Source organism: Lonchura striata, chromosome Z (assembly GCF_050655825.1).
Source record: "Lonchura striata isolate lonStrDom1 chromosome Z, ASM5065582v1, whole genome shotgun sequence".
NCBI lineage: Eukaryota > Metazoa > Chordata > Aves > Passeriformes > Estrildidae > Lonchura > Lonchura striata.
In genome coordinates, this window is record NC_140740.1 from 38,173,026 (window position 1) to 38,184,569 (window position 11,544).

The window sequence follows — 11,544 nt, forward strand, 5'->3', positions numbered from 1 at the left end:
GTGGGCAATGCCAGTTTTATGTACCACTCCCCACTGTTGGAGAAATTCCAGAAACTACTTGGATATATATGCTGGGCCATTGTCTGTTTTGATCGTTTTTGGAACCCCCAATACTGCAAATGCTTGCAATAGGTGTTGTTTGACATGTGCAGCCCTTTGTCCTATATGAGCAGAGGCATACACTGCACCTGAGAATGTGTCCACACTTACATGAACGCATTCAAGGCGACCAAAACTCTGAATGTGTGTGATTTCTGTCTGCCATACCTCACAGCTGCTAAGGCCCTGGGGGTTTACCCCCATGCCCAACGATGGCATGGCCTGGAGCTGGCAGTTGGGACAGTTGGCCACAATGGCTCGAGCCTGACTCAGCGTTATCTGGAATTGTCGAATCAAACCTGGCACATTCTGATGGTAATGCTGGTGACTCAGCTTTGTCTGTTGGAAAACATCAGGGAGACATGCTTTTTCAACTGGTGCAGCAAGGGAATCTGCTCTGCGATTCCCCTCTGCAATCCCACCTGGCAAATCAGTGTGTGACCTCACATGCATTCACAAAGAATGGATGCTCTCAGTAGAGATTAAATAAATCAGCCTTGAGAGCAACCTGAAGAGATGTTCATTTTCTATTCCTTTGAGCACAGCCTGCTCCGCCCTGGGCACTACTCCTGCTACATAGGCAGAGTCTGTCACCAAGTTGATTGTCTCAGAAAACTTCTCAAAAGCTCTCACCACTGCAGCCAGTTCATCCACCTGGGGGGATCCCTCCACAAGCTCAACATCAGCTTCCCAATGCTGAGTCTGTGGATTTCTCCAAATCATCACCGACTTGTGGGAAGCCCCAGAGGCATCCGTGAACACTGTGAGAGCCTTGAGTGGCCTCCAGATCCCTTTCTCTTGAGGAAAAAGGCGGAATTCATCATTGAACAACTTGTGAGACAGGGCATGGACTGATATTTGTCCCCTGTAGTTGTCGAGAGATAACTGGAGACTGGCGCTGCTCTGGAGCAAATGCTCAGACATACCTTTGGTCAATCTCTCAGGAGAGTTCCTTCCCTCTTGAGAAAGCCTGACTGGAAGGTGGATACATGCAAAGTCACACCCTGCTAATTCACAGTCTCACCCTAGCCTTCTGAATCAGCTTTGCTATAGCTCTTGTGGCCTAGTAATGGTTTTGGTACTTTGGAACGATAGGAAAACACATTCTATGATTAAGAGTGGATCCTTCTGCTCCTCGATCTATTGGAAAATCAACCCATACAGGTGTGGCAGCTTTCCTAGAATAATGAACTGGAAAGGCACATTTGGGTCACACCAATGGGCCTGCCTTTCTGACAAGGCCTTCTGTACCTTTTCGATTGCTGTCTTTGCCTCTGGGGTCAGTTCCCTGAGGGAGGCAGCTCCCTCTCCCTGTTCAATAAATTGAAGAGAGGGTCTAGATCCTCATTTGTGAGACTTAGCCAGGGTCTTACCCAATTCAAAGACCCACATAACAAGTGGAGGTCTGCTAGTGTTCTGGGTTTGCAATTGATGTCCAATTTCTGCATGACAATGGTCCTTGCAGAGATTTCCAGGACCAGGTATCTCCAAGGTGGCATTCTTTGAACTTTGTTTTTCTGCAATTGAAATCCAACAGAGGTTAAAACTTCAACCACTAGGTCAAGCGTATTGGATATAGTCATTGGGAGGACACACAAGCACATCATCCATGTAGTGAAGGATGATGGCATCCTTTCTGCACGTACCGGGGACAGTAGTGCTGCTACATACTGTTGGCATATGAAAGGACTGGATTTTAGACCTTGGGGCACAACTTTCCAGTGATAGCATTTCATTGGGGCTTCCCGATTGATGGTGGGAACCAAAAATGCAAACCTTGGGGCATCTTCAGGGTGCAACGGAATTTGGAAGAAACAGTCCTTTATATCTAATACAGCTAATTTCCAATTCTGGGGGAGCATAGCTGGACTAGGCATGCCTGGTTGGAGAGGTCCCATGTCCTCTACAATTTTGTTTATTTCTCTGAGATCGTGGAGCAATCTCCACTTGTCCTTCCCAGGCTTCTTTATTACAAAGACTGGGAAGTTCCAAGGGCTGTCTGTCTCTTGCAGTGTCCTTGAACTAACCGCTCCTTCACAAGTTTCTCAAGCACCTCGAGTTTCTCACTACTTAACGGCCACTGTGCTACCCACTTTGGGGTGTTATCTAACCACTTTAGATTCTGGGCAGGGTGCCCCACAGTGGCTACTTCTGAAAATCCTGGGGCGTCTTAGGAATGATTAACTAGACTCCCCACTGGGACATGGTGTCTCTCCCCCACAGAGGAGCCTTATAGTCTGCCACAAATGGGCGAACACTTGCCAATTTACCATCAGGTCCTTCAATTTGCACATTTTTTGAAATTTTTGCCAATGTGGTTCCTCCTATACCCTGAAGTTTGCCTGCCACAGGTTGCAATTCCCAGTGTGGTGGCCACATGGTTTTAGGTATTACCATGATGTCTGCACCTGTGTCCAGAACCCCTTCCACCTGAAGGTGCTCTGACCCATGTGCTAGGTTGCATGCCATCGAGGGTCTATCCTCTCCTACTACTTCTGCCCAGTAGACTTCTGGTGATTTTCCTTCTACTGTTATTTCTACTAGGATGGGAATGGCTTGTGCCAGAATTTGCCCCTTTTCTAGATAAAACAGAGGGTGTATGCATCATGCCAACAGGATAAGACTGGATATTTTTCCCTTAGTGGTCATGGGAACTATTTCAATCTCTGGAGGTGTGTATGCTGTGTCCCCAGTAACAAAATACTCACTGTCCAGTTCCATATCATATGCCTGCCGGTCTTGTGAGCTATTTGACAGGTCCACTATAATAACTTTCCAATCAGTGGATCTGAAATTAAATCCTTTGGCAGTCACTAAGCAAGGTCAGCCTAATGGCTGCCAAACCTTGTTAGTTGTACATTTTACATTTTTATTTTTCTCTCCCCCCCACCATGAGTCCCACCCTCCCCCTTATTTGTTAAGAGAGAGGCCTTGTCCCGTGTGGGTCCCGCTATATTTATATCTTTGCGCGTAGTTGTTTTAGTAGTGGGTTTGCACTGAGAACCTAGTTTTTTTGTTTGTTGGTCTGTCTCTGGTTCTGGTTTTGAGGACAGTTTCTGGCAAAGTATCCTGGTTTCTTGCAACGCAGGCAGATGATGTGCTGCAGCTGTTGTGCTGACATTGGTTGCCTCCTTGGACTTGGTGCAGCAGTGGACACAGGCTGTAGTTCTGCAGATGTTGTATTTCTGTCAGGGGTATCAAGCAGCTCTGTTCTCCTGGCGCAGGCATCAATCATCTGAGCAAGACTAGGTGCTGGGTCAAGAGGAAGACTGAGGATAATTCTTCAACAGGTCTTGTTTTCATTCCTCTGAGCCATTTCTTTAATCAGCTTGGTTTGTACTCTAGTGTCTTGCACCTGTCTTTCCACTTGGGTTCTCAAATGATCTACAAACTGTAAAAAACTCTCAGAAGGAAGCTGTTTAATGTTAATATAGCTGCCCTTAGTCTCAGTTATTGGTAACTGATACAATACCTTTCCAAAACTGACCTATATAACAGTCTGGTTTGTTTTTCTGGGCATTGTATAGCTCCTGTACCACATAAATGATGCATTGTAATAGGATTGCCATCATTGTCAATAACCTCACTGGGTGTCTGTTGTATTTCGTGTAAAACTACTGTCAAAGCTAACTTCCACTTACTTTCCCATATCTCATATTCAGAAGGTGTTAGTAAACATTTAAATAAATCAGTGATATCTTTAGGTACCATTTCATTTGAATTAAACATTGCCCTTACCATCCCTTTACAAATCTCACTGGACCTCCCAAACTCTCTCTGTATTTTACAGATCTCTGTTTTGTCTCTATATGGTAGTGGTTGGTATGTTCTGGTACCGTTTCTCCTTTCTAAATAAACAACCGGTGCTATGGATGGTATAAATTCTTTGGCAGAGGCAGGGTTCTGTCACCCCGCCACTTCCTGGGTTCCGGTGAGAGGCAGCTCCCCTCTTTCTCGGGGTGCCGGCGCCACGGCGGAAACTCCGGCCCCGCCCATGCTGTGAGCTGCTCGCTGCTCTGACCTCCCCCCGCCTCGCTGCGCTCAGCACTGGGGCTGGGAGCTGTGCAGGGGCCGGTCGCACGCCCGTTCCCGTTCCTGGGGCAACGCGGGGGCTGGCCCTGATAAGCAGGGTGTGGAGGGGCTGTGGGAGATCGGAAGGGATTGGAGGAGTGGCGGGTGGGTGGGGGCAGGAAAGGATTGTGAGGGGGAGGGGGCTGGAGCACATGGTCGCCACCATTATAGTGCTGCGTATGTCTCAGAGGCATTGCAGGGTGCTGTGGAGAGAATTCCTCGGTTTCGGAGAAATCCGGACTATATTTCTCAGAAGAACCAGGTGTTAGAGGAGGATACAGGGTGGGTGAAGGGATATCAAGGCTGGGGTTCTGAGGAGGTGGATAGGTGGGGGGAAAGGGATTATTCAGACTGTGATCCTGTGTCTGTATGCTGTTTTCTGCTTCTAAAATCTTTTTTCGGGCTTGTAAAAGTATCGGAATAAATCGAGGAGCTTTATGTTCACCACTTTCGACATTTAAAGTTAATATCTGTCCAATTTGGTCCCAAAAATAAAGCAAATTTAGTTCTTGCACAGGAAAATTTGGTATTTCTGCTAGTAGCCAGCATACGAAACGCAGGAGGAGCTTATTTGAGAAGGATACATTGTTTAAAATATTGCTAAGGTATTTTAGTATGCTCTTTTGTTCCATCGATACTTCTGCACCCATTATTTTAATCCTATCGCTGGTCTGTTCTCCACCAGACTTTGAACAGTGTTTGAATTCCTGCCGTAACACAGGATCCAGACGGGGGATGGGCGCTGCGGGAGCGGCTCCTGCCCTAGCTGTGGGACAGGGGGTTTCTCCCTCCGCTGTGCCACAGCTGCTGCCTCCCTCCCGTCACTGCACGCCCTGGGAACGTGGGTCTCAGCCCGCCGGTTCCACGCTGCCGTGTGAAGGGTTCCTGGTTTTACCCCCGCATGCAGCTCCGCTCAGTCACTATGGTAGCTCCTCTCAGCCAAGTGCAACCCTGGGGTGACGTGATCAGAGGACTTACCAAGACTGTGAACTGTGGGGTTCATCTGTGAACTCGTCTGGGGTCCCTCTCCAGCCAGCCCACCTGGGGTACGAAGGCAGGGTCCCCGACCTTTCCCTGTCACTCAAAGCTTTTAAAGGCAGCTAGAGTAATAGGGCAGTAGACTGTCCCAAAAAGCTATCGAGATCCTATGAAATAGTACCTCCAGTTTCTTCATGGGCTTATGGCAGCACATGTTGGGGGCCAACTGATGTTCCCCCCCTCGCACAGCCCCCTGAATATCAGGATAGCTCAGAGGTCTGAGGCTGTGAGGGGAGGAATATCAGGAGATGGCAAAGATTTCCAGAAGAGGCTCTTACCCTGATATACATTGGTTTAGCTCTCTATTCTATGATGTCTAAGTGGAGTTCGGGACAAAAGAGGATGAACAGGAAATGTCAGGGGTCTATATAGACTTGGGACAGGGTGGGCTTCCCTGGCTCTCTGCCAACCCCTTTGGGGCAGGAAGGAGGGGTCCAGGGTTATCTTGATCAGAGTCACAGGGCCCCGGGAATGGGGTACAGAGTGCCCATGAGCTCACTGTAACACATTTCAATGTTTAACAAAAACCCCAACCAACCAACCAAATGAAACAGTTAAATTAAGTCTAAAATGAACCCTCGTGTAAAAAATAGCAGTGGCAGAGTACAAGATTAGTGAGGAAGTGCCCCTAAAAGCTAGATGGCACAATATGGGCCATTAAAAACCCCCAAATGTTTCATCATAGCACAAACAGCTTAGCTGTCACCCAAAACTCAATCCATGTGTACTGTGTTCCTATCTTTAAGGCAGCTTAATATTTTTCATAAAACTTACTATTAGTAAATGTTTAAAAGACATTGATGAGACAGTACTTGCTAAATACTTTTTTAGGAAAAAATATAAGGCATGTTTTAAAGTTAAAATAAAGATGGCTGGAGAAAATACTGGAATATCTGTGAAGGGCTGTAGTGAGCTGCTGTAGCTGACTAGACTCTCTTACGGCCCAGTGCAGGAATTCTTATATCATAAAATTAAACAGTTTCAAAATTGTCTGGGCAGCTTTCTGGCTTTCTAATTTTTTTTTTTTTTTTTCCCAGGAAGACTTGATCAGAGAAAATGTTTATTCATGTCATATAAGCCAAGACTTGCAGAAGTAATTAAGTATTTATTAGATCTACAGGATGCAAATGTTAATTGTGGATTCAGCTTGTTCTTTCATGACTTGTATCACAACAACATGATTAGGAAATGCTAATTCACCTGATGGCAGACAACATACTCACAAGCACCATCTACTTTTCAGTCATAAGGGAATTAAGCATAGCATTCTTTAATACACAGTAGAACATGTTCTTTCAACCTCTTCAATCAAGTAATATTTAGTGAGTAAAGCTCTGTTTTTATCTGGCAGTGACCGAACCTCCCTATGAAATTCTCTTTAAGGAGAAATAATGAACTCTATGTAGTGAAGGCAATACAAAATCAGACTGCTGTATCCTATGGTTTTCCTAGATAACCATATATGCATTTGTTATTACTGTAACTATAATAATGTATTGATTTTTACAGTAGATTTAGATGGTTTTGAATTAAGTTTTAGATCAGAGAGCTTTGCTAAATTCAGCCTCATGTAAAAAAATACTCCACTCTGTTCTTGTACTTCTGCCAGGTTTGATTAGATTTCTGCATCTGGCTTATTGTAAACTCTGGCTAGTGTTTACTATGAAGTCTGTAGCTGCTGAGAGTTAGTGGTCTGCTCATCTATATATTTTCTCTGCTTACCTTTAGAGAGAAGTTCCTTTGGTCAGTGGTAACTGTCAATCTCTTTCTCTTGCAGATCCTTTAAAACTTTCTTTCCATGCATAGGCTCATTGTTAATCTTGAAGAGAGAAATATCTTTCCCCTCTTCCACAAGGTCTCAGATAGCCTAGACATAAGTATTTCAGGCTTTATAACACAGGAAGAGTGGTTAAAAATATAAACAGATTTAAAATATGTTTAAAAATATTACCTATGACAGATACAAGTATGAACACTCTCTGCATCCTGCCAAAACCACAACTTGCAAATAGTTTTTAGTCGATTGTTTCAGTGCCTTTTTCTAGTTCAAAAAACAAACTGCTACCAGCTAACTTAGTTTAGCAAAAAGTGAATGGTAATGTATCTGTATGTGTGTTCCCTGAAGTCAGGTACAAAGATTGATGTCAAAAACTAAAAGAATTTTCAGAAATTACCACTATTATTTGGACAGAATAGCTTGAGCATGCAGATTTTTTTAATAATTCTATGAAATCAGCACAATATAGAATAATTGCACAAATATGGCAAACACTCAAGTATATTCCCATCTGCTCCTCCTTATTTCAGCTTGCCTTCAAAAAAGCTTGACAAAAATGCCCTACTGAACGTAATTTCTATAAAGTCCAAGAACTTCTCAACTGTGACTGTGAATGACCTTTTGCCATTAATTCAAAGTAAATAGTTTGTTCTGAAGTAGCTCCTTCTAGCAGAAAAATCTTCTATACAGGACACATTGCACCACTAGAGTTTGTAAGTGATACGAGGTAACGAAATTAACACTAGGGTCTGCTATAGATTGTGTTCATTTTTTAAATTGAATTATTTTAAAATAACTTGTTATTTTCTCATGAGACAATAGAGATTTGGATGTTTTACTAGATGATATTTAAACCCAAACAATTCTTATATGATGTGTATATATATATATATATATATATATATATATATATAACATATGATCTTTTTCTTATATTTCATATATATATTATTTTTATATGTATGTATTATATTTTCTTATTTATAAGTTTATTTCTATATTTATATATAATCTTATATATGATCTTATATTTTTATTTAAGCCAATACACAGATACAGGATAATGTTTTACTGAAAAAGGACAATTCTAAACAGTATTTAAACTCATTGATTAGAGTTAGACATATATAAAGACTATTTGGATTCAGAGACTTGTTTTTAGCCATCTGTTACACAAAGGTCTTGAAGACAGGATGTTTTTATAAACACCGCCTATTACAGACATTTTAGAACATGAAAAAAGTTGTCTTGAATAAATGCCATTAGATCTTTGAGAGAAACCTCAGAAATATTTGAGCCAGTTAAATATGAATAATTATAAATGGCAGCTGATTTACCACCCACCAACTCCTAACATTTATCAGACTCCAATCTATGTATCTGCCTCAGCACAGGAAAGTATTGCAAGCACACATATATCATTTCAACTCCCAAAAGAGCTATGCACTCTTGCAGCCAGTCTGCATGGATCTCCCTTTTTACATTGGCAAGAAAACTTTAGCACTTTTTCTCAGACTGACTTTTGATCTAGCTTTAGATTGATAACAGAGAAAAAAAGACAATGGTCAAGTTAAAGCCATATTTCTTTAAGCCAGAAGTCACAAGTTTTGTGGGCTTAGAATTGTACTTGTTTTCAGCAAGAAGAATAAAAGGTCTGAAAGGCAAGGTTTTGAACTTTGCCATAAGAAATTCTGTTTCTGGATTTGTAATTTGACACACACCTAGTTTAAAAGGAGCTATATACTGTAATTTCAGAGAATCCTTTTCCCCATTGACTTCATCAGAGATAAAACTGTGCCTAGGGAAAAAAGTAAGGAAGTCCTGTAAAAATCAAAAATACGTCTTTTTAAGATGTTAAGCTTGAAAAATGCCACAGGAAAAACTCAGATCTAAAAATATGAAGCAAAGATATTTACTGATGCTCAGGCAAAGCCAAAATAGCTAAAAATGAGTTTGTTTTAAAGAAAATGGTTAAAAGCGTGAGTCTTTCAGATAGATAGATTCAAAGTATGTTAAGTATTCAATCAAACACTTTTTTTATTCTACAAAACGTATTTTCAGTCTGTTCACACCATTCCAGTAAGGAAATGTTCTAGAAACCCTGGTGGTATGTTATTTGGTAAACCTTTAACCTGAATAAGGAAACAAGCAACACTGATTTCTCAAAAAGCAGTTTCCACTGTAAAAAGAACTGAAGAAGGTGTTAACCTGTTTAAAATAGTGCAGCCTATAGTCTCAACAACATGGTAGGTTTATCCTCTTATATCTGACTATGTGACATAATACAGAATAGTATTGAATTACTAAGATAACAGTCTTAATCTTCCAAATAAGTTGTTAGCACCTCTGTGAAGCATTACACTATGGACTGTACTATTCTAGAGAAAGACTCAGTGCTCAGTCATAATCAGATGAATACTTTAAGACAGATGGCATTTCTGGTGTAAAGAGTCAAGCTGGCAGCTGCATAGGTAGGTAGATAAAAATGCTTTTTCAGTTGGTTTGACATTTTGAACTGTGTAGTTGAGCTATGACTGTTTCTCAAGTACATAGAGAAAAAAAATTGAATACTTAAAATACTTTTGAGACAAAACAGTAAGAGTGGTCTCACCACTGCCAAGCAGTGGGCCAAGGTAATTTTGTGCTTGCTGCCCCTCACCCCTCATACAGTGAAATAACATTATTATTGGTGCTCTATACATACTTGAGATATCTAAGGAGTGTGAAACTAATTGGTTTAAAAAAAACCTGGAAACTTGGGAATAATAGAAGTACTTTCTCCTTTAGTTTTTGTAGCAGTAAACTTACTTTTAGGAACTGCATTGAGCTTTTGTTCCTGAAAAAAGTTGCTTCCGTGTAGTCTTAATTAGAACTTTGATAGTCTCTGATGCTGCTTTATGAATATCACAGACCAGGAGAGCTGTGTTCTAATTTTTAAAATGGATATTTTGAGAACAGAATTCAAAAGCCAACATAAGACCCAATTTAGTTAACATAACTTGAAAAAAAAAAAAACAACCCACAAAACTTTATTAGTTTTGATTAATTTGATGTATTTGTTCAGGGGATTAAAGGTCAAAGTCAACAGGAATTTCCTCATCACTGTAGATACCTGCTCCACTGAACATCAAAATAAGATTTCTGGTATTTGGGTTTTTTTTCCCTTTCAATTCAGCATTATAAAACATATGGAATTTCAGACTGTCTTAATTGAAAATCAGGGTCGAAAGTAATAATTTTGCTAAAATGAAGAAAGAAGCAGCTCTTCATTATTTATTATATGTCAACATGGAAGAAGCAGGATTATGTAATTTGCACAGACATGACTGAAGAAAAATACATTAAAAATGGTTCCTGTATCTTTTATATGCTGTTATGTTGCCCTATTGGAGAAATACATTAGAGTAAGATTCTGACTGGCCAAAGAAATTCCTTTCATGACACTTTCCTTCAGTATGGCCACATCCTTACAATGGAATTTGCAATTCCTCACTAGCAAAATGTATATTGGTAATATAATGTTGAATAAATAATACAGTTTACAGGAAATTTTTAACTTAATAGAAGTCATGTTTGATTTTCTCAAATCTGTACAGGTCCATTCAACTTTGTGTCCAAAATTAACACAAAATTTTCGGTGTGCTATGCACAAATATCACCATACACCAGGACAATTTTGACCCCAAGATTTTCTAGTAATTCTCACAACATTTCTGTGAGCTAAGTGAATCTCACTGCATTCAAACTGAAATTCATCCTAAGAGGTGTAGCCCAACTGTAAATCCTGAAAATAGAGAGAACTTAACCAATAGATTATGAAGTCCTGGGAACCTTTGAAACTCCCAGATTTCATAAATCAATATATTTTATCCTGATAGTATTTGCCCTTATTGAAGTGAGTTCTTGAAGGAAGATTTTCAGCAAAGGCTTGGGGACAATGTTTTCCATGGGAAGTCTCATTTTGACTAAATCTGCCAAATTTAGGTCAACCTTGCCCTAAGAATTTTAAGGTGTTGCCCTAACAATTTTAGGTTTACTGAATATATTTTAACTCGAATGCATGAAATTAAATAAAAAATTACAACTTTGTTAATGAGATATCTAATAAGAATAGAAATTATAATTTTTCTAGTCTTAGTGAGGCCTACCAAATACTTGCTTAATATTCCATTTTATCTGTACCAAATGATTTTCACTGCTGCAGGCCCAGCCCCTAGTATTCTACCAAATTCAGCTTCTGTTCCAGTTATGTCCTTGGTATCAGAGATAAATTATAAATAAGGGTATGTATGGGAAGTATAATAGAATCCATCATGAATAAATGACACTGATATATAGATGTCAAATAAGCCATTCTTGGATTAACAGATGTGGTAGCATCAGGACTATCAGCAGGAACAGATTGTTTTGGGATGCAGATGAGAAAATAATTCACAGATAATTATTTAATTGATGTCCTCTGTAGTTACATTCCAAAGTCTTTCTTGCCACTGCTTTTTTTTCAGAGGTGGAAGGGTTAGAATGATAGGCATTGTGGCTTTTGAGCTCTCAAGGAGCAG

At 40.5% G+C, this 11,544-nt stretch overlaps 1 protein-coding gene across 1 annotated transcript; it reads right to left on the reverse strand.

Moving 5' to 3' along the window:
* Positions 1–300: 300 nt before the first annotated feature.
* Positions 301–7,860, reverse strand: LOC146763778 (uncharacterized). The gene has a single exon (XM_085567609.1). The coding sequence runs from the start codon at positions 4,818–4,820 to the stop codon at positions 3,966–3,968; it is 855 nt and encodes a 284-aa protein (XP_085423735.1). The 5' UTR covers positions 4,821–7,860; the 3' UTR covers positions 301–3,965.
* Positions 7,861–11,544: the final 3,684 nt, after the last annotated feature.